We start from the raw sequence: 20749 nt of genomic DNA, 5'->3' as shown, positions 1-20749 counted from the left end.
AAATTGACCTCACAGAGAACCAGGGACCTTGGAGAATTCTGTGTGTTCCACAAACCAGGGCAAGCTTCCTTTCCAGTGGCATTTTATTGGAAGACAATGGAAGAAAAATTCTAATGCTAATAGACCAGGAATGGTTATATCTACGTTGTTGAATTTCCTATTAGGAAATACATTTGGGATCGATTTTATTCTTATTATTTTACCACAAAGCCAGGTTAATTGACATCGAGCATGACTCTTGTTTCCTTCCCTCATTGTGGCCACCTTTTTCTATCTTCATGACTAATAGTCTTTAGAAACCCAAGTCTTCGCCGGGCGTGGTGGCGCACACTTGTAATCCCCGCGCTTGGGAGGCAGAGACAGGAGGATCGCGCAGGTTCGAAGCCAGCCGTGCACGCTGGCTTAGGAGACCCTGTTTCCAAATAAAAATGTAAAAATAGGCCTGGGAGTGTAGCCCGGAGGTAGAAGGGCTTCCAGGAACCCCAGTACCACCAAAAAAAAAAAAAAAAAAAAAAGAAAAAGAAAAAAAAAGAAACCCAAGTCTTCTTTACTGTGTCTGACTTTTGACTCTTCATTAGAGCAAGCCCATCCTTCTTTGTTTTGTGACAAGACGAGCTCAAATTGCTTGATGTTCCTCTCTGCACTTGGACTCAGAACAGCTGCATATCCCTCTCCTATTTATTTTTCTCCAAGTTGAATGATAGGCCTGTTTTTCAAGTGCAGTAATCTGTTGTTTGCTTACACATTGCTTCAACAAGGGCACTAAGGGAGGAGATGAACTATAAGAAACAGAGCCCAGGCTTTCCAATTTGGATACTCATAGAAAATAACAAGTGTGCTCATTTCTAAGAACTCAAAATGGGTACCTGGCAACTGATCGAATTATCCAGTGGTGGCCTTGGTAAAGCGGTTTTTAATCCTTACCCTGGAAGCAGGCTTAAGGAAGACATGTGCATCTTGAGCTTTGTTTCAGACAAGTTTTTTTGTGTTGTACTAATAAGTAAACTCTCTCTTTCCCTCTCCCCCACCCTGATTCCTCAGTGGCCGTTCCCGCAGCAGCCCCACCAGTGTGCCAGCCCAAGAGCCCCGCTGAGGGGCACCACCCAACTCCCCGCCTCTCCATTTCTTCCCGAGCCACGGTGGTAGCCAGAATGGAAGGCGCCTCCCAGGGGGGCCTGCAGACTGTCATGAAGTGGAAGACAGTGGTGGCCATCTTTGTGGTCGTCGTGGTCTACCTTGTCACGGGTGGTCTCGTCTTCCGGGCACTGGAGCAGCCCTTTGAGAGCAGCCAGAAGAACACCATCGCCTTGGAGAAGGCAGAGTTCCTGCGGGACCACATCTGTGTGAGCCCCCAAGAGCTGGAGACCTTGATCCAGGTGAGGAGGGTGTGAGGTGGGCACAGGACAACCTGTGGGTTGGGATGGCAGCATGGATTTCGTCTTGGTCAGTCACCGAGTTTTGCCTTTGGTGAAGATGTCCTAGGAGTTAGGGAAATCTTCTCTGGGCAGCTGACATTTGAGCTGAGACTCCAAAGAAACCAGAGAGTGAGACCTCTGACACTGCGGGGAAGAGGGACCAGAGATGCCATGGCCCTGATGTGGAGCTGGCTGGGTTCTCTATCTCTTGGTTTCAGATCTTGCTGCCAGAGGCCGCAGCAGGCCAAAGGGCTTTGAATTTTCAAATTTAAGTACACCAATGTATGCAGAGGAACCCCTTGGTTTATGCCGGGAGAAGAGGGTGGCCTAGCAGCCAAAGAAAGGCTTTTTTAAACAAGCTGGGATGTCTTATCTATCCAAGGTCAATGAGGATGAGTAAAGAGAAGGTACCTAGTTTTCCAGGCTGTAGAAGCTGTTGGTGGCTTAAGAGACTCATTTCAGTGGGTTTCTGGGGATTGTCTTAGCCAGAATTCTCACTGCTGTAACCTAAAAGATAGACCATGTCACTTTGGCTCTGGTCTTGTGCATTAGATTCTAAGCTACTGTACTCCCTGATTATGTAATATTGACAAGTCTCGGCTGGCTTATTATTTATTTATTCTAAACCACACTGTAGGGGATTCATATGCTATTTATGATCTGGCACCTTAATAATTGTGTCCTTTTAAGTTAATCACAATAATCTGACTTGCCTTTTAAATAAATAGAAATATAGATACTTCCTCCCCAGGAATCAATGACTTCACAGCCATCCATTCATTAGTTTGCACTTGCTTACTGCCCGCTAGATACATGTTTTTTTTTTTTTAGATTTTTTTTAATTATTTTTTTTATTGGTGCATTATATTCATACAACTTATTGGGGTAAAAAACTTGTGTGTACAAACATGTACTCATCGCTGATTTAACCCCTACCCAAATACCACCCCATTCCCTCCTCGTCCCTCCCTTCCTTGCTTGGCTTAGTGATTGACTTCGATATGTTTAAGTACATTGTGTGCTTTAGAGATTTTTCTCTTCCCCCTCCTTTCTCTTCCTTTAGGTTATCTTGTTTGCTCCTCTTTTCTCCCTAACTCTCACATATTAGGGAAAGCATCTGATTTCTTATTTTTTGTGCCTGACTAATCTCACTTAGCATAATGTCCTCCAGTTCCATCCATTTCCCTGAAAATGATGTAATTGAGTTTTTTTTGATGGCTGAGTAAAATTCCATTGTGTACATATCCCACAGTTTTGTAATCCATTCATCTGTTGATGGACATCTTGGCTGGTTCCATAGTTTGGCTATGGTGAATTGTGCAGCTATGAACATAGATACACATGCATTAGTTTGGTAGTTTGGTTTCTTTTCTTTTGGGTAGATACCCAACAGTGGTATTGCTGGATCAAATGGTAGGTGTGTTCCCATTCTTCTGAGGATTCTCCATACTGTTTTCCAAAGTGGTTGCACTAATTTGCAATCCCACCAACAATGTTTTAGAGTTCCCACTTCTCCACATCCTCGCCAGCATCTGTTGTTGTTTGTGTTTTGAATGATTGCCATTCTAGTTGGAGTTAGGTGAAATCTCAGGGTAGTTTTGATTTGCATCTCTCTGATTGCCAGTGATGTTGAGCATTTTTTCATGCATTTATTGGCCATTTGAATTTCTTCTTTTGTGAAGTGTCTATTTAGTTCATTTGCCCATTTTGTTATTAGATGCTTTGTTTTATTAGTGTTGAGTTTCTTGAGTTCTCTGTATATTCTAGATATTAGTCCTCTATCGGAGGGGTAGGTGGCAAAAATCTTCTCCCATTCTGTTGGCTCTCGATTGAGGTTCTTGATAGTTTCCTTTGCTGAACAGAAGCTCTTCAGTTTCATGCAATCCCATGTATTGATTCTCCTTTTAATTTGTTGTGCCTTTGGGGTCTTATTGAGGAAATGTTTGTCTGTGCCTATGTGTTGTAGTGTTGGACCTATGCCCTCTTCAAGGAGCTTCAAAGTCTCTGGTTTAATTTCCAAGTCTTTGATCCATCGTGAGTTGACTTTTGTACAGGGTGAAAATGTGGGATTAACATCCAATTTTCTGCATATGGTTAACCAGTTTTGCCAACACCATTTGTTGAAGAGGCTATCTTTTTTCCAGTGTATGTTTTTGGCCCCTTTGTCAAAAATCAATTGGCTGAAAGTGTGTGGGCTTGTTTCTGGGTCTTCTATTCTGCTCCATTGGTCTATATATCTGTTCTTTTGCCAGTACCATGCTGTTTTTATTACAATGGCTTTGTAGTATAGTTTAAAGTCGGGTATTGTGATTCCTCCTGCGTGGTTTTGTTACTGAGAACTACCTTGGCTATTCTGGGCTTTTTGTTATTCCAGATAAATTTAAGGACTGATTTTTCTATGTCTGTGAGGAATGATGTTGGTAGTTTAATGGGCATTGCATTAAATCTGTAGATCACTTTTGGGAGGATGGCCATTTTAATGATATTTATTCTGCCAATCCATGAACATGGAAGATCTTTCCATCTTCTAAGATCTTCTTCGATTTCTTTTTTCAGTGTTTTATAATTTTCTTTGTAGAGATCTTTTACCTCCTTGGTCAAATTTATTCCTAGGTATTTTATTTTTTTGTGGGAGATCCTGAGTGGAAGTGTTTTCTGAATTTCTTTTTCAGTGGATTTATGGTTGGTGTACAGGAAAGCTTCTGATTTTTTAAGATTGATTTTGTATCCAGATACTTTGCTGAATTTGTTGATCAGTTCTATAAGCCTTTTGGTTGAGTTTGTTGGGTTTTCTAAATATAGTATCATGTCATCAGCAAATAGTGAAAGCTTAAGTTCTTCTTTTCCTATTTGTACTCCTTTGATTTCCTTTTCTTGCCTTATTGCTCTGGCTAGAGTCTCTAGTAATATATTGAAGAGAAGTGGTGATAGTGGACATCCTTGTCTCGTTCCAGTTTTTAGGGGAAATTCTTGAATTTTTTCCCCATTTAATATGATGCTGGCAGTGGGCTTGTTGTAGATTGCCTTAATAATGTTGAGATATGTTCCTTCTATTCCAATTCTCTGCAGTGTTTTTTATCATAAATGGATGTTGAATTTTATCAAATGCTTTTTCAGCATCTATTGAGATGATCATGTGGTTTTTGTCTTTGATTCTGTTTATATGATGAATTACATGGATTGATTTTCGTATATTGAACCAGCCTTGCATCCCTGGGATGAACCCTACCTGGTCGTGATGAATGATTTTTTTGATGTGGTTTTGAATACGTGTTGCTAGTATTTTGTTTAATAGTTTTGCATCCAAGTTCATCAGAGATATAGGCCTGTAGTTTTCCTTCCTTGAACTGTCTTTATTCGGTTTGGGTATTAGTGTGATGTTGGCTTCATAGAATGTATTTGGGAGAGTCCCGGTTTTTTCTATTTCCCGAAATAGTTTGAGTAGTATTGGGATTAGCTCTTCTGTAAAGGTTTTATAGAATTCACTTGAAAAACCATCTGGTCCTGGACTTTTCTTTGATGGTAAGCTCTTTATTGCTGTTTCAATCTCTTTGATTGTTATTGGTTGGTTTAAGTGTTCTATATCTTCTTGACTCAGTTTAGGAAGGTTGTATTTATCTAGGAAGTTGTCGATTTCCTCCAGATTTTCCATTTTGTTGGAGTATAGTTTTTCAAAGTAGTTTCTGATAATCCTCTGGATTTCTACACTGTCAGTAGTAATGTCTCCTTTTTCATCCCTTATCCTCATAATTTGGGTTGATTCTCTCTTTTTTTTAGTTAGGTTGGCCAGTGGTTTATCAATCTTGTTAATCTTTTCAAGAAACCAGCTTTTGGTTTTGTTGATTTTCTGTATTGTTTTTTTATTCTCTATTTCATTAATTTCTGCTCTAATTTTAATAATTTCCCGTCTTCTGCTGGCTTTGGGGTTCAATTGTTCCTGCTTTTCAAGGGCTTTGAGGTGTGTCGTAAGGCTATTTATTTGAAGATTTTCTGTTTTTCTTATGTGAGCACTCAGTGTTATAAATTTTTCTCTTAATACTGCCTTCAAAGTGTCCCAGAGGTTTTGATATGTTGTTTCTTTATTTTCATTTGTTTCTAGAAATTTCTTGATTTCACCTCTTACATCTTCTATGACCCATTCTTCATTCAGAAGTGTGGTGTTCAGCCTCCACATGTTTATGTTGTTTCTTTGGGTCTTCTTATAGTTGATTTCTAGTTTCATTCCATTATGGTCTGAAATGACACAGGGAAGTATGTAACATTTTTTAAATTTGCTAGTGCTTATTTTGTGTCCCAGGATGTGATCTATTTTGGAGAAGGTTTCGTGAGCAGCTGAGAAAAATGTGAACTCTGCTGTAGTTGGGTGAAATATTCTATATGTGTCCAACAGGTCCATTTGGTTAATGGTGTTCTTTAGTTCTGAGACATCTTTACTGACCCTTTGTCTGGAAGATCGGTCTAGTATTGTGAGAGGTGTGTTGAAGTCTCCCAGTATTATTGTGTTGGGATTTATGTGTGGCTTCATGTCACAAAGAGTTTGATTTATGAAAGTAGCTGCCCCTATGTTTGGGGCATAGATGTTGATTATTGTTATTTCCTCTTGCTGGACTATTCCTTTTACCAGTAAAATGTGACCTTCTTTGTCTCTTCTAATAAGTTTGGGTTTGAAGTCTAACTTGTCTGATATCATAGTTGCTACTCCTGCTTGTCTTCAAGTACCATTAGCATGGATAACCTTGCTCCAGCCCTTTACCTTGAGTTTGTTCCTATCTTTACTTGTAAGGTGTGTTTCTTGTAAGCAGCAGATGGATGGATTCTGGCTTTTAATCCATTTTGCCACTTTATGTCTTTTTATTGGGGAGTTGAGGCCGTTTACATTCAGTGTGATTATAGAGAGATAATTTTTAATTCCCAACATGTTAAGATCTTATTTCTGTTTGAGATACTGTTTATTCTTCTTTGCTTAGTTGTCTGCTGGATGGGAATTCTTGTTTCTTTGGTTCTGGCGTGTATTACCCATTTCCTCTTTGCAGTTAATCTCCTTGAGTACTTTCTCTAGCGCTGGTTTTGAAGACATAAATTCCTTCAGTTGCTGTTTGTCATGGAAGCTTCTTATTTCCCCATCTAATTTGATGGATAGTTTTGCTGGGTAGGAAATTTTTGGCTGGAAGTTGTTTTCTTTCAGAGTTTGGAATATGTTACTCAATGCCCTTCTGGCTTTCATAACTTGGTTTGGGAAGTCTGGAGTGATTCTAATTGGTTTGCCTCTGTATGTCACGTGGCCTTTTGTTTTTGTTGCCTTTAAGATTCTCTCCTTGGCTTCCACATTAGTCATTTTGACAATTATGTGGCGTGGGGATCCTCTTCTTTGATCCTGTCTAAAGGGAGTTCTATAAGTTTCCTGGACCTGTGTATCAACCTCTTGCTCTATGTTTGGAAAATTTTCTGCTATTACTTCCTTGAAGAGATTGTTGATCCCTTTGGTTTCACCTTCTTTTCCCTCCTCTATTCCAATTATTCTTAGGTTAGCTCTCTTGAAATGGGCCCATATTTCTTCAATGTCAGATTCCTGCTGTCGGGTTTTTTTTTCTAAATTAGAAACTATGCGTTCATTTTTGGAATGGTCATCTTCAAGAAGCGAGATTCTATTCTCCATGTGGTCTAATCTGTTGTTTATACTTTGAATTGAAGCCTTCACTTCATTAATTGCATCCTTTATCTCTTTTTGACTCTCTCTAAATTCTTTTCGAAAGTCCTCTATTATTTCTAGAGTTATTTTCCTAATTTGATCTTCTAGAGATCTTTGGATTTCTGGGTTATCATATTCTGATGTTGTGGGGTTGTGGGCATTCACTGCTCCATTGTTATTTCTCTTTCCCATGATTTTGGAAGTTTGTGCCTTCTCTGGGTTCTTCCCTGAGTCACTACGAGTTCACTTAAGATGTTCTGGATCTCAAGTCTGTGGTATCTCAGTCACCACTACTCCTTTACTGAGTTGTATCACAAAGTCTCAGACCCAGGGAGTCAATTGAGGCTGCTTAGACCGTGGGGGGTGCCAAGTTGGGTGTTCTCTAGCGGGGAGTTGTGACTATGGTATGATATCTCTGCCACTGCCACTCCCCCACTGGGCTGCACTGCTAAAATCTCCGACCCAGGGAGACTATCTGCGCAAGTCCCTGGGAGTGCAGTACTGGGATTTCTCCCCTTGGGGCCGCAATTTGACTCACATTTGTTGAGTGCGCTGATGGAGCTGTAGTGAACTCGGTGGATTCACTGCTGCCGCCACTGGCAATATGGCACCACTGCCACGCCCTCGGCTGTGATGTGGCCTATTTCTTCTCTGGTTTTGAGCTCCGCTGAGTCCCTGCCAGGTGTGCTGTGCCCAGCCCTTGGGAGCTTTAGACACTCCTTGCACCGGAGAAACTGCTGACTGCCGCCCGGCTGTTCAGCAGCGGATTACCTTGGCTCGCTGTCCACCCCTCCTCTCAGGCGTCTGGTGGCTGGTTGTGTGGGTTGGTCTAGGGCCGTCTGGTGAATTCGCCGCTGCCGCCAGCAGTAAGACACTGCTTCTGCATCCTAGACTGTGAGGCCAGAGTACCTCCTCTCTGGATTTGAGCTCTGTTTTGAGTCTCCCTCCTCTCTGGAGCCTGGTGCTGCTAGGGGAGATGTAAGCCGCGCTGCTCTGGCCGCTCTGCGCTGTGGCTCAGGCTGCTCCGCACCACGGGTCTGGCCGCTCTGGCCTCTCTGGCTGCTCTGCACCACGGATCCGGCTGCTCCGCACCGCGGGTCTGGCCACTCCGGCCGCTCCGGCGGTTCCGCGAAGCGGCTCTGGCTGCTCCGGCTGTTCTGGCCGCTCCTCTCTGGCTGGTCTGGCCGCTCCGCTCGGCTGCTCCGGCCGCCCCACTTCGCGCCGCGGCTCTGACTTCTCTACGCTGCGGCTCTGGCCGCTCCGGCTCCTCCGGCCGCTCCGCGCCGGGGCGGCCCTTCGGGCTGTTTTTTTTCTGGTGTCTTGTTTTTCCAGCCCTTTTTCTCTGTCCCTTGTATTTACCGTTTTTATTTCTTTGCTGGTGGTGTTTTCTGGCTCTGAAAGGTGCTGGTTTTGTGGTAATAGAGTTCAATTGTTAGCGGGACTTGTAAGTGCTGCTTTCCTCGGTCGCCATCTTACCGGAAGTCTAGATACATGTTTTTGAGTGAGATATCAGAGTATGTCTCTAGCATAGGCAATGTCACCAGGTATCCGGGATTATTCATGCATTTGCTGATTATTTCTGCATTTCTTTATTGGCTGGTCCATGACCTTTCTGAAAGAGCTCAGAGGCTAGAATGAAGGACACCAGGGGGAGGCCCTAATTCTGCTGTTGTCATCAAGGCCTGTTCCATATATTTTCTTCTGGTTTATTTAGATTTATTTATTTATTTTGGTATTTTGTGATATTTAGACATATGTATACATTGCATAATGTTGAAACCAGGGAAAACATATCTATTTTTATAGTTTTTTTTTTTGCAGGGGAGTAGGGGTGTTGAGGATAAAACCCAGGGCCATTCTGCTTCTGAGCCACATTCCCAGCCCTATTTAATTTCTTTTATATTTGGAAACAGTATTGCTAAATTCTAGAGAGTCTAGCAAAGTTTCTGAGGCTGGCTTCGAACCTCCTGTCTTCCTGTCTCAGCCCCACAAGTACTGGGATTACAAGCTTGTACAACCACATTTGGCTAGGACAAACATCTGTCTACCCAAACATTTACCATTCTTTATAATAAAAACATTAAAGATTCTTTCTTCTAGCTTTATATAAAATGTTGAGAACATAATCGTTACTAATAACATAATCTGTTCTTTTTCACAATAGGATATAGACATCCTATTGTGAAAAAGAACAGAAGTTCTTCCTTTTACCCAAATATAACTTAGCACTCTCAACCCACCTTTCCTTGTCCCACCCCCTCAACCCCCAGCCTCTGGTGGCCACCATTCTACTCTCAACTTCTGCGAGATCAACTGTTTTAGATTCCACATGTAAGTGATATTGCCCTTTGCCCTCTTAAAAAAAAACACCCTGCCATTTCATAATTAAAACCAGAGCATGCATATTCTCCATGATTTAAAATGTTTTATTAAAATGTATTAATTATACATATTGGCAAGGTTCAGTGTGATATTTCCATACATGCATATTATGTGTGTGGGTCAGATCTAACATATGTTTCCCCACCTCCCTTTTCACAGTCTCTAGTAATTACTCTTATACTATCAAGTTGACTTTTTCAACTTCCTTGGATGAGAGAAAATATGCAATACTTTTCTTTCTGTGCCTGGCTTATTTCACTTAATATAATGTCCTCTCGTTCCATGCATTTTTCTGCAAACAGTGGATTTTATTCTTCCTTTGACTAAATGTTATTTAATTGTGTATAGATAGCTTTTCTTTATTGCTTTATCAGCTGATGGGCACCTATGTTGATTTCCTGTCTTAGTCATTGTGAATAGTGCAGGTATCTCTTTGATATGCTGATTTTATTTTCGTTGGATGTATACCAAGAACTGGGATAGATGGATCATATGGTAGATCCATTTTTAGTTTTTTGAGTAACCTTCACAGCGTACTATATAATGCCTGTTCTAACTTACATTCCTACCAACAGGGATGTGTTCCTTTTTTTCTCCATATCCTCTCCAGGACTGTTATTTTTTTTTATAAGAACTGTTCAATCTGGGGTGAGATGGTATCTCAGTGTAGTTTTGATTTGCATTTACCTGATGACTAATGATGCTGATAATCTTTAATATATTTGTTGGTCATTTATATTTTTTCTTTTGAGAAGTGTCCATCCAGATCATTTGCCCATTTTAATTAGATGACTTTTTCATTAAGTTTTTCATGTTCCTTGTATGTTAACTCTCAGATATGGACAGATATTTTCTCCCATTCTGTAGGCAGAGTCTTCACTCTGTTGATTGTTTCCTTTACTGTACAGATTGTTCATTTGGTTTAACCTCGTTTTGTCAATTCTTGTTTTTATTTCCTCAACTATTTTTGGCAATATCTTGAAGTGTTTTCCCTATGTTTTCATCTAGTAGCTTCAGTGTTTGAGGTCTTACATTAAGGTTTCTGATCTATTGAGAGTTGATTTTTTCACAGGGTGAGAGAGAGTGGTCAAGCCTCAGTCTTATGCATGTAGATATTCAGTCTTTCCAGCACCATTTATTGAAAAGGCTGTTCTTTCTCCAATGTATGTTTTTGGCACCTTTGTTGAGAATCAGTTGGCTAAAGTTACATGGATTTAATTTTGGAATGTCTATTCGATTCTGTATGTCTATTTTATAATACTGTGCTGTTTGGGTTACTAAGGCCCTGAACTATGTTTTGAAGTTGGGTGTTGGGATACTTCCAGCTTTATTCTTTCTGCTCAGGATTGCTTGGCTATTCAAGGTCTTTTTTTCCCCTATGAATTTTAGGGTATTTTTTTCTAGTTTTATGAAAAATATCATTAGTGTTTAGATGGGGATTGCATTGAACTTTTGCCCCCCCCTTTAAAGGTACTTATACTATCATGTACATTTTCTTTTAAAATTATTTTTTATTCATGCTTTGTAATTATACATGGTAGTGAGATTTATAATGGTACATCACACAGGCACATAATGTTATTTGGTCTGTTTCCTTCCTCATATGCCCCTGTTTTGACCACAAGGATTTCTTTGTAAAATGGAATGTGTGTGTGTGTGTGTGTGTGTGTGTGTGTGTGTGTGTACTTCAGAAAATCTTATAACAATTAAAGAAAAGCTGTCCTTTATCAGGTAGCTATTATGAGCTGGGTACTGTATGCCCATTATCTCTTTGAAGTTGGTATTATTTTTCCCATTTATAGGATGAGGACACTGATGTTAAAAGGGTTTGAGTAATTTTCTAACCACCAAAGTTGCAGAGCTGGGATTCAAAATCAGGTCTGTCTGACATCATGTTGCCTCATCCCTGAGCCTACAAGCCCTTAATGTAGGTCTTGTTTTATAAGACAATCAACTCTCTCTGAAATACTAGTGTGTGTGTGTGTGTGTGTGTGTGTGTGTGTGTGTGTGTTTGGGGATGGAACCCAGAGGCATTTGACCTCCGAGCTACAGTCCCTGCCCTATTTTTTATTCTTTGTTTTGAAACCGGGTCTCACTGAGTTGCAGAGGGCCTCACTAAGTAGCTGAGGCTGTCCGCGAACCGCGATCCTCTGGTCTCAGCCTCCCGAATGTGAAATACTTGTTTAATGTTTAACACTCTTCAGAATTTTAGTAGTAAAAAAGCACTGGTATGCCTTGTTTCCTAACAGGCAAACTTCTCTCTCCTCAGTGAATGTTCTGTGGTATAAGAATTTATTGTTGTAAGTTTTATTTTCCTATCTTTATTTTACTATCACTAATACTTAAAATTATATATATTTAAGGTATATAATATTGATACAATTACTATAGCCAAGCAATTAACATGCTCAACAGCTTCTGTAATTTATTTTGTGTGATAAGGGAACAAAAATCTATTCTTTTAGCAGATTTTTTGGAATATAATACAATATTAACTATAGTCCTCATGCCGTGTATTCAATCTCTAGACCTCTTTATTCTCCCTAACTACACGTTTGTATCCTTTGACTTGTGATTTCCATTTTCCTTCTCCTTGCTCCTGTTAACCATCTTATTATACTCTTTATTTCAATTTATTTAACTTTTTAAATATTCGGCATATACATGAGCTCATATGTAAGTGAATATGTTCATTTTGCGTCTGTCTTATTTCACTTAGCGTGAAGTCCTCCAGGTTAAAGTGTAGGATTTGCACTTGAGTTTATCTGCAGTCTTTCGCACAATATGGGTTAAGCAGGTTTAACTGCTGACACTGTGTTAATCGAGAAACAAATCATTATGTTTTGCCGTTTAGTTCATTGATCCTTTATAAAAAAGAAAGTGTCCACACTTATGGGCCAGGGGAGCATTTTCATATTTTATGCTTCTAGGCAGCACTGTATATAGTGCTCCTGGGAAACCGTATGTAAAAACAGTTTGTCTTCACATTTCAAAGGGTTTCAGTGTACTGTGGCCTAAACTGGGAAAATAGTAAGGTTGGATCTCAGCAGAATCTGCAAAAAGTGGCTGGTGGGTAAAAAATTAGATTGATGATATTTATTTGGTCATATCTCTTGGCTAGATTGAATCAATGCACCATAAAGCGAAGCTGGAAGGTGTGATTCATATTATTAATAACAAACACAGAGTATTCAGAACAGCACCATCCCCATGAAATATCTGGATAGCTTAGAAAAGCCGTAGAACAGGGGGGAATGTATGACAAATTAAACCACTTTATGGGGTGCTGTGGGACTCTGGAGGAGATTAATGATTCACTGTTCCTAAGAGGCGAGAAAGGATAGTTGTTATGAAGGAGACGGTTCCATCCATCCATCCATCCATCCATCCATCCATCCATCCATCCATCCATCCCCCCATCCATGTTCTCATTCTTTGAATTGCTCCTAAACTCCTGTTGTATCAGGTAACATGCTGGGTGTTTGAAACAGACAAGGTAAGAGTAAGACACACCATGAGTAAGTTACTAACCTCTCTATCTCCAGTTTTCTTATTAATAAAATGAAAAATCCCCTCCCGTTAGAGTGTCAGAGGAATAAATGCAATAATTCATGAGAAGGGCTTTCATGGTTGGCACATGGTGGGTGTTCACAAAAAGATAACTTTCCCTGCTGCTGCCAGGGCTGTCAATAAGAAGTGTCTGATCACTCTTTAACTACTAGTTAGGCATGTGGATCTTCTACAGAAAGAGTCAGGCCCTTCAACGTGAACCCCTTTTATGTTGGAAAGGAGACACTAATCCCTGCTACTGGAATAAGTTTGTTTCTTAGGTTGGGGCTCAGCAATCTGACCTATATACAGGAGATCCACCCATAACTAGAATCTTATCTCTGAGATGCAAGTGCAGCATCCTACAGAACCCAGGGAACAATAAAAAGTGCTGAGCATGGTGGTGCACACTGTAATCCCAGTACTCATGATTTAGTGAGACGGTTTCAAAACAAAACAAAATAATTAAAAAAATAAAAAGGACTGGGCGTGTATCTGGGAGGTAAAATGCTTCTAAGTTCAATCTAAATGCTTCTAAGTCCCCATCACCCTAGCAAATAAAAGAGTAGCTACCACCTACTGGTTTACTTTCCTAGATTGGGATTTGAACCTCAGGAAGCACAACTCCAGAGCCCGGCCACCTAACACCTGTGCTGGGCTGCCTACTGGCATCCATGGCAAGTATTTCTTGAACTCTGTTAAGGCTTCTTCTGAAAGCTTTTACTCCAAAGGAAAAAAAGACTGGCAAGAGAAGGAAAAATGATTTGGGAAACTGGGCTTGGTGTTCTAACTCTGCAAGTTTAGGTGATTGTGTTTTCAAAGGAGGTGCAAGGCAGGGGAGGAGCAGACGCATTGGAATCAGATAGACTTGGGCCCTTAACTCACCAAACCTAAGGTTCCCCTCAATAAATGACACCCCTTCTCATTGGGGTCACGGGCGAGAGTGCAGGTGAGGAAGTGCCTTGCCTGCTCAGAAAGGCTGTTTTCTTCCCGCTGTCTTCTCAAAGTGAATTGCAGGGAATGCAGTTGAAAAGACAGAGATAAGCATACAGTTACATTTCTTTGGCAGCAGAATGAAGGAAATGAAATGTGGTTTGGAAGTTTCTGTGAACTTGATTGACAGCCACTCTGTTCCAAGAACGTCTTTATCCGGGACGGAGCACTTACCTCAACTGTTTATCTCCCTGTCCCGGATACAATTGCCTCAGAAGCTTAGTACTACTAGCCTTGCTGAGGGCCATAAAACTTCCATCTTCTGTTATTCTTAGAGAATACAGTCATGAAGAGGCATGGCTGACTGACAGGGGAAGGAAGGATGCTTCAGCCAGCTGGACCGTGATCTGTAGTAGGCATTGTGCAGAGTGTGCATTCTTGGGTGTTTTAGGACTTTGAACGTGCTCAGTGGTTCCCTTGGTTGCTGCTGCTCCTGATAATAGCCAGTTTGAAGAGGGGTCAGTTCATGGGAGAAGGTTTATTTCTGGAAGAGCTGCCTACCAGGGAGTTTTTCATCCGAAGAATCTGGACGTACAACAAAAGGCAAATCTCTCTCAACGGAGAATGCTTCTGGGAGCCTGTTGTCATTTCTGTCGGGATGAGCAGGTTGCTTTGCTGCCTAAAAAAAAAAAAAAACAACTTTCCTGTTGGACTTTGGTCCTTGCCTCAGGAAAGTTCCTTAATTTCTTAGAACTCTCTGGGGACCCTAAAACGAGCACCTTCTCAGACTTCCAAGTACTGGATCAGAGGGTCGAGGCCAGCCTTGCACTTGAGTAAGACCGTGTTTTAAAATAAGAGCTAAAAAGGGATAGAGATGTAGCTCAGAGGTAGAGTGCCTCTGGGTTCAATCCCCAGTAGCCATGTGCATGTGTGCACGCACACACACACACACACACACACACACACACACACATGCTTTGGTTCATGGGTTTATGGCAGTCTCTTTGCCTGAATAAAGTTCTGAAGCTTTTGTCTTCCTGCTGTGAGTTAGGCTTGGACTTCCTTGGACCTCCCTGCCTTCAGCGCAGATGTCTCTTCTGTCCTGCTGGGCTCCCCCCATTCCAGCTCCTTCAGTGGCTCTTCATGTGGGTGAACAGGACCTCTGTCATTGATTTCTGTTTTATGACGCTCAGGCACTTTTATCCTCTCCTAATGGAATCTCGGGTACTTTGCTCAGTACTTGGGCCTTAAGCTGTGCTTAATGAATACCATTTGGCACCATTTATTAAGCACTGACTGTGTAGGCCGGGTGCTAGGTAGCTTTTGTTTTTTATATCACTGAACCTCATGTGACTCTTTTTGTTGCCCCAAGAGGTGGCCACTGTAACTGACCCATTTTATAGAAGGTGAAGCTCTCACACCTTGCTAGTGGAGAAGTAGGACTTGAACCTGGATCTCTCCAACCCCAGAGCCCGTGCTCTCTTTTTTCTTTTTCTTTTTTGTGGTACTGGGGATTGAACCCAGAGGGATTTTACCTCCAAGCTATACCCCTAACCCTATTTTATTCTTTACTTTGAAACAGGGCCTCACTAAGTTGAAGAGGGCCTAAGTAGCTGCGGCTGTCCTCGAACCACGATTCTCCTGTCTCAGCCTCCCAAGTACTGGGATCACAGGCGTGCGCCACCACACCCAGCTTCTGTGCTCTGTTAAGTAGATTCTTTCCTTGGCTTGACACAGACGGACTACACAGTGTGTACCAGATAGAGGCCAATTCCCCCTCACAGGGGAATCCATTCAAGTGACCAATAGGAAGGCACCTTGGTGACCTATAACCTTCCTGACTCAGAGTGCCTGTGACCTGATGCTGGGCTGCTGGGCTCTGGCCTACTGACTCATTTCATCACCAGTTTTAAGTCATTTGTTCATTCAGTCATTTGACAGCTGAGCATTTATGGAGTTCCACAGTTGTCGCTCTGCTAAATGCTTTGTTCTGGATTTCTGAACTGGTAGAGCCTCAGTGGTGCAACCGCTCAGCTCCTGGGGGCACTGTTCATGGGCCCTTCCCGTGGCCACATAGCACTCAGTACTCACATTGCTTAATTAACTCTCAGCTGGTTGTTTCACTTTTCTAATCTATCTCCTCGTGAGCGGGGGTCCTTGAGGGTGAGTTTGTGTCTGGGGGCAAGTTGAGGTGCCTGGCCCAATAGTGGCCAGGCAATAAAAGGTGATTAAGATGTGACCAATAAAGAACTGGGTACTTTTTATATCCTTGTGGGAGGCCAAGAGCCCTACATTTAGAACTTTCATAGAAGCAGAGCAGAAAATCGTCTCGTTTCTAGGGAATAGGAGTCCTTTCTTTTCTGTCTGGTTGTCAGTAGAACTTCTCTCCCAAACCTTCTTTCTGTCTTCTTTATGCATGAGCAGATTCCCTTGATATTTATAACTCCCAAAGCTTTGCAGATTGAGGAATGTGAGGGTTTTAAGGAAAGACGTCTGTTAGAAAGCACGGCCCCTGAGATGGTCAGGCACTGGGCTGTGGAAATCCTTGCTGTGACCCCAGACTTCACAACTGGGTCAGCCTCCCCTTTCCTGTGCTGGGCTGCTTCTCTTCCAAGTTTCTTTTTGTCCAGGAAGCTTAGGCAGCAGCCCAGCAGCAGGTGACTTCTGGTGGGTACAGGCTTCGGTTCTTAGTGCAGACAGCCGTGAGGGGTTTAAAGGGGCTCCTCTTGGATGTCACCTTGAAGTTAGAGGCTCTACCCATTTACCGGGGGATTGGTCATGTAAAAGATTGTTCAACGCATGTACAATTGGGCCTGCAGCCCCCAGCCTGCCTCGAAAGGCCTCCACTTCATTATTGTTATTGTTTTTACCCCAGGCTTACTGATTCCATCACTGTGTTTTGTGAAGATCTAAGGCTTTTAAGCCAGAAATTAAAGTGCTAATGGAAATTGGCATGGCACCGGGAAATGAATTTTGCAAATGAGAATTCAGTGTTCTCAAAACCCCAAACCAAAAAAACTCTCATAAAAATAAAACCTAAACCCAGGAATGAATGGGTACCATGCCCACATTTCTATACAAATGTGCACATGTTTGTTCTCATTTAAAGTGTTGCTGTGTATACAATATGATAATGAGATTTTGATGGTGTGTGGCTTATAAATTATTCTCATTACTTATAACCAAATGTATTCATTTAGATAACTCAATAAAGTAAACCTCTAATATTAGATTTATTCAGCAAATCTAATATTTACTGAGTACCTGTCATGAAGCAGGTACCATGTTAGGCTCTAATGATTAAAAAAAATATCAAAATATGCGCAGTGCCATCACCCTGCCCTGAAGGAGCTTGCAGTAGAGTGTTCATTTATGTCACTAGCTAACATTGCCCAGTGCTTACTCTTCTATGTCCCTTATATATAGTGGTTCATTTAATCATTACAGTGATCCTTTGAGATAGGGGTAAGTTAACCAGGAACAGAGAAATTAGATAACTTGTCTAAGCTTAAGTGAGATGAAGAACTGATATGTACATGGGGTAGTCTGGCTCCAGTCTGGCTTTTTAACCACCATACTTCACTCCTGGGTGAAGGAATGACTTGACGTGTATAGAGCCTACTGTGATTACTTCTAGAAGGCAAAGGAGTGCCAAGATCCCTAGTCACAGAGCAGGAGTCTCTGACTCAACTTACAAGACCCCCAAAAGGGAGAGATTGACCAGTGAGTAGAGTATAGAGAGCTGTGACTGCTCGCTAGCTGTCTCCCAGAGGGACAGGGCTTTCTGTCTTAACATAAGGTGTTGAGGCTGGGTCAATATATTTTATTTGAAACCAAAGTACATGGGTTATCACTCAAGTCTGCAATTAAGAGTAGCTTATCTGTGTATATTGAGACCGATTATTTCTCCTTCCTTTTTGGTGAGGAGAAGAAAAAAAATTGCTGGTGCAGGTTAACTGACTTAGTAAGAAAGGATTCTATTTTTTGTTCTTTTAAAAATGAGGACAAAATTCTTATTTCTCTGTATTGCCCTATAAGGTGACATAATCGATATGCTTTAGAAAAATGCTTATGAGCTGGATACAGGGCTATTTGTGGGAGACAGGAGAAGGCAGGAAGTCAAAGAGAGGACTTTAACCAGTCTCAACTCTTTTGCTTACTAACTACTGTAACCCTGGGTGAAATACTTTTGTTTTCTGTTGTTTCATTTATAAAATGAGAGCAGTAATAGATCCTATTAATATAGCATTTTTATGAGGAACCAAATACAGTGAGTCAGGTATAGATTCCTGCTGACCATCCCCTTTACAAAAGTTACTCAGAACCCCCCTGGGCTCTTCTATCACCCTTCATTTCTACTCAGTGCCCCCTAATTGCACCCGAGGCTACTACTGCCCTCCCTGGATCTGTTCAGTGTCCCTTGGGGGGCGCAATCCCAGCCTTGGGAAACCGGAGTCACTATAGTACATTGCAGATTCTGACTACTAGGACTGTTATGGGTATTGTAGAACTTTTTCCTTCAAAGTCTCTGGGGTTATCTCTACTTCCTTGTCTGCCCCCCTTATCACACTGTGCTTATCAGAGACTTGCTGGTGGTAGGTGGTGACTCATTCTCCAAAAGGGCACAGGACATAAAAGGTTAATTTGGGATTAATTTTAATTACTCAAGAGCTCTAAGGAATTCTAAGAAAATAGCTACAACAAAAACCATGTAGCAGGAGCATCTCTTTTTTTATGGCGTTATTAATCATCTGTTAACTTTCAGGCCTCTGCAGTGCAGTGACAATAAGAGGAATAACAATCTCTCATCTAGTTCATGCTGCAATGAATCAGGATTCCTGGAGCTGCTTTTGTAACCTATTACATTATTTTAGTGTTATTTATTTTTATTACAGAAATTGGATAGATTTATGTTCAATAGTAATCATCTCAAGTGCAGAGAATGCAGGGCATATATGTATACATCAAATATTATCCTCAGGACCAGCGTGATTTTTCAACATCACTTGGCAAAAGTTGTTCAGTCTGTAGAGGTGGAGTCCAAACTGAGAAGAAAGGGTGGCTGTTAGTCGGAAAGTTACTGAGTGAATTAAAGTAGATGCATATGTCCTGATTTCCTTAGTGGACTTAATGCTTTCCTTGTGGTTTAAACTTTCTCTTACTTTGCTGGGCACAATAGAATATGGCTGTAATCCTAGTGACTTGTGGAGGGATAGAAGAATCTCAAGTTTGAGGCCAGCCTGGGCAATTTAACAAGATTCTGTCTCAAAATAATAATAACAATGAATAGAAAGGACTGGAGATGCAACCAAGTGGCAGAATGTTCCTGGGTCCAATCACCAGTATTGCAAAGGGAAAAAAACATTCTCATATTTTCCTCCTCATTATAGGAGAGAGAGAGAGAGAGAGAGAGAGAGAGAGAGAGAGAGAGAGAGAGAGAGAGAGAGAGATTGAGATTTTTCATTGTATATAATAAGGCACAATTTAGAAGATAAACAAGCTTCCCAAATGTGGCTTGGCCTTCCATGACAAGGTTGGGATGGATAAGTCATTAGTATACACAAAAGTGCTAATGAATGGAGATCAGGACCATTCCCCTGTCCAAAGGATTAACTGGGGGTCACAAGGAAAGCCAGCTTGTCTCAGATCATGGGCTATGGAGGGCCAGGCTACCTTATCTTAGGCTTCTCTTATTTCCAGATTCTCTGCTCATCTGTCCCTTTTGCAGGTGTCCTTCACTTTAGATTTATAAACAGACTGTAAAGTTTTAGTGAAAGGCTGTTATCTGGCTGCCCTGGGGACCCAATGAAAGGCTAATATTTGCACCTACCTGACTACTCAGGGCAGCAGGAAAGTAAACATAGTCATAATATTTACCACAGTCCTGGAGGTGCCCCCCTCCTTGCCTTTTATGGGCATCACTTTGTGGGGGACTTTGAGGGGATAGGGGGTATTCAGGTGGCCAGGCCAGCATACAATGTGGTCACCATATTGGCTATCTTCCTGTCTGGGAGGTGATGCATATACAGGCCTCTTTTCTCTCTTCCCTCAGTCTTTCAAAGAGTTGAGGTGTCCTAGTTTGTGTGTGAGCAGGAAGTAGGAGGTGGGTCAAGAGTGTCTGGGATGGTGCCAGGTGTGGTGGTACACTGTTGTAGTCCCAGCATTCAGAAGTCTGAGACCGAAGGGTCGCGGCTTGTGGACATCTTCAGCTATTTAGCAAGGCCCTTCACAACTCAGTGAAACCCTGTTTCAAAAATAAAAAAGACTAGCTGGGCGTGGTGGCGCACGCTTGTAATCCCCGCACTTGGGAGGCGGAGACAGGAGGATTCCGCAGGTTCAAAGCCAGCCCCTCTGGCTTAAGAGGCCCTGTTTCCAAATAAAAATATATATAAAAAAATAGGTGTCTGGGAATGTAGCCTGGAGGTAGAAGGGTTTCCAGGAACCCCAGTACCACACACAAAAAATAAATCAATAAAAAATAAATATATAAATAAAAAAAGACTAAAAAAACCTAGGGCTGGGGATGTATCTCAGAAGTACAATGCCCCTGGGTTCCATCCACAGTATTGCAAAAAAAAAAAAAAAAAAAGAGAGAGAGAGAGAGAGAGAGAGAGAGAGAGAGAGAGAGAGAGAGAGAGAGAAATAAGAACTCAGGGTGGAGAGAAGCCAGCTTTCTAGAGTTGAGCATGACAAACTTCCTGTAGGCAAGTCTAACATTGTTTTCTAGCTTTGCCGTGCACCACCTGTGTGCTGTGGACCAGGTACACCAAGTCTCCTGTGT

General features: G+C 41.7%; 1 protein-coding gene across 1 annotated transcript in view; it reads left to right on the top strand.

Annotated features, from left to right (window-relative positions):
- Positions 1-20749, top strand: part of KCNK10 (potassium two pore domain channel subfamily K member 10) — a gene marked incomplete at both ends in the record, with an annotated part of 143870 nt that overhangs the window by 57514 nt on the left and 65607 nt on the right. The window contains one exon of the mRNA XM_080707368.1: positions 1042-1376. Within this exon, the coding sequence (XP_080563494.1) occupies positions 1042-1376 (335 nt within the window). The remainder of the gene's footprint in view (positions 1-1041; positions 1377-20749) is intronic.

The sequence above is a fragment of the Muscardinus avellanarius genome (genome assembly GCF_963383645.1).
Source record: "Muscardinus avellanarius genome assembly, chromosome: 12".
NCBI classification, from domain to species: domain Eukaryota; kingdom Metazoa; phylum Chordata; class Mammalia; order Rodentia; family Gliridae; genus Muscardinus; species Muscardinus avellanarius.
Note: the sequence above shows the minus strand (reverse complement) of the source record. Positions and strands in the feature narration are given on the sequence as shown.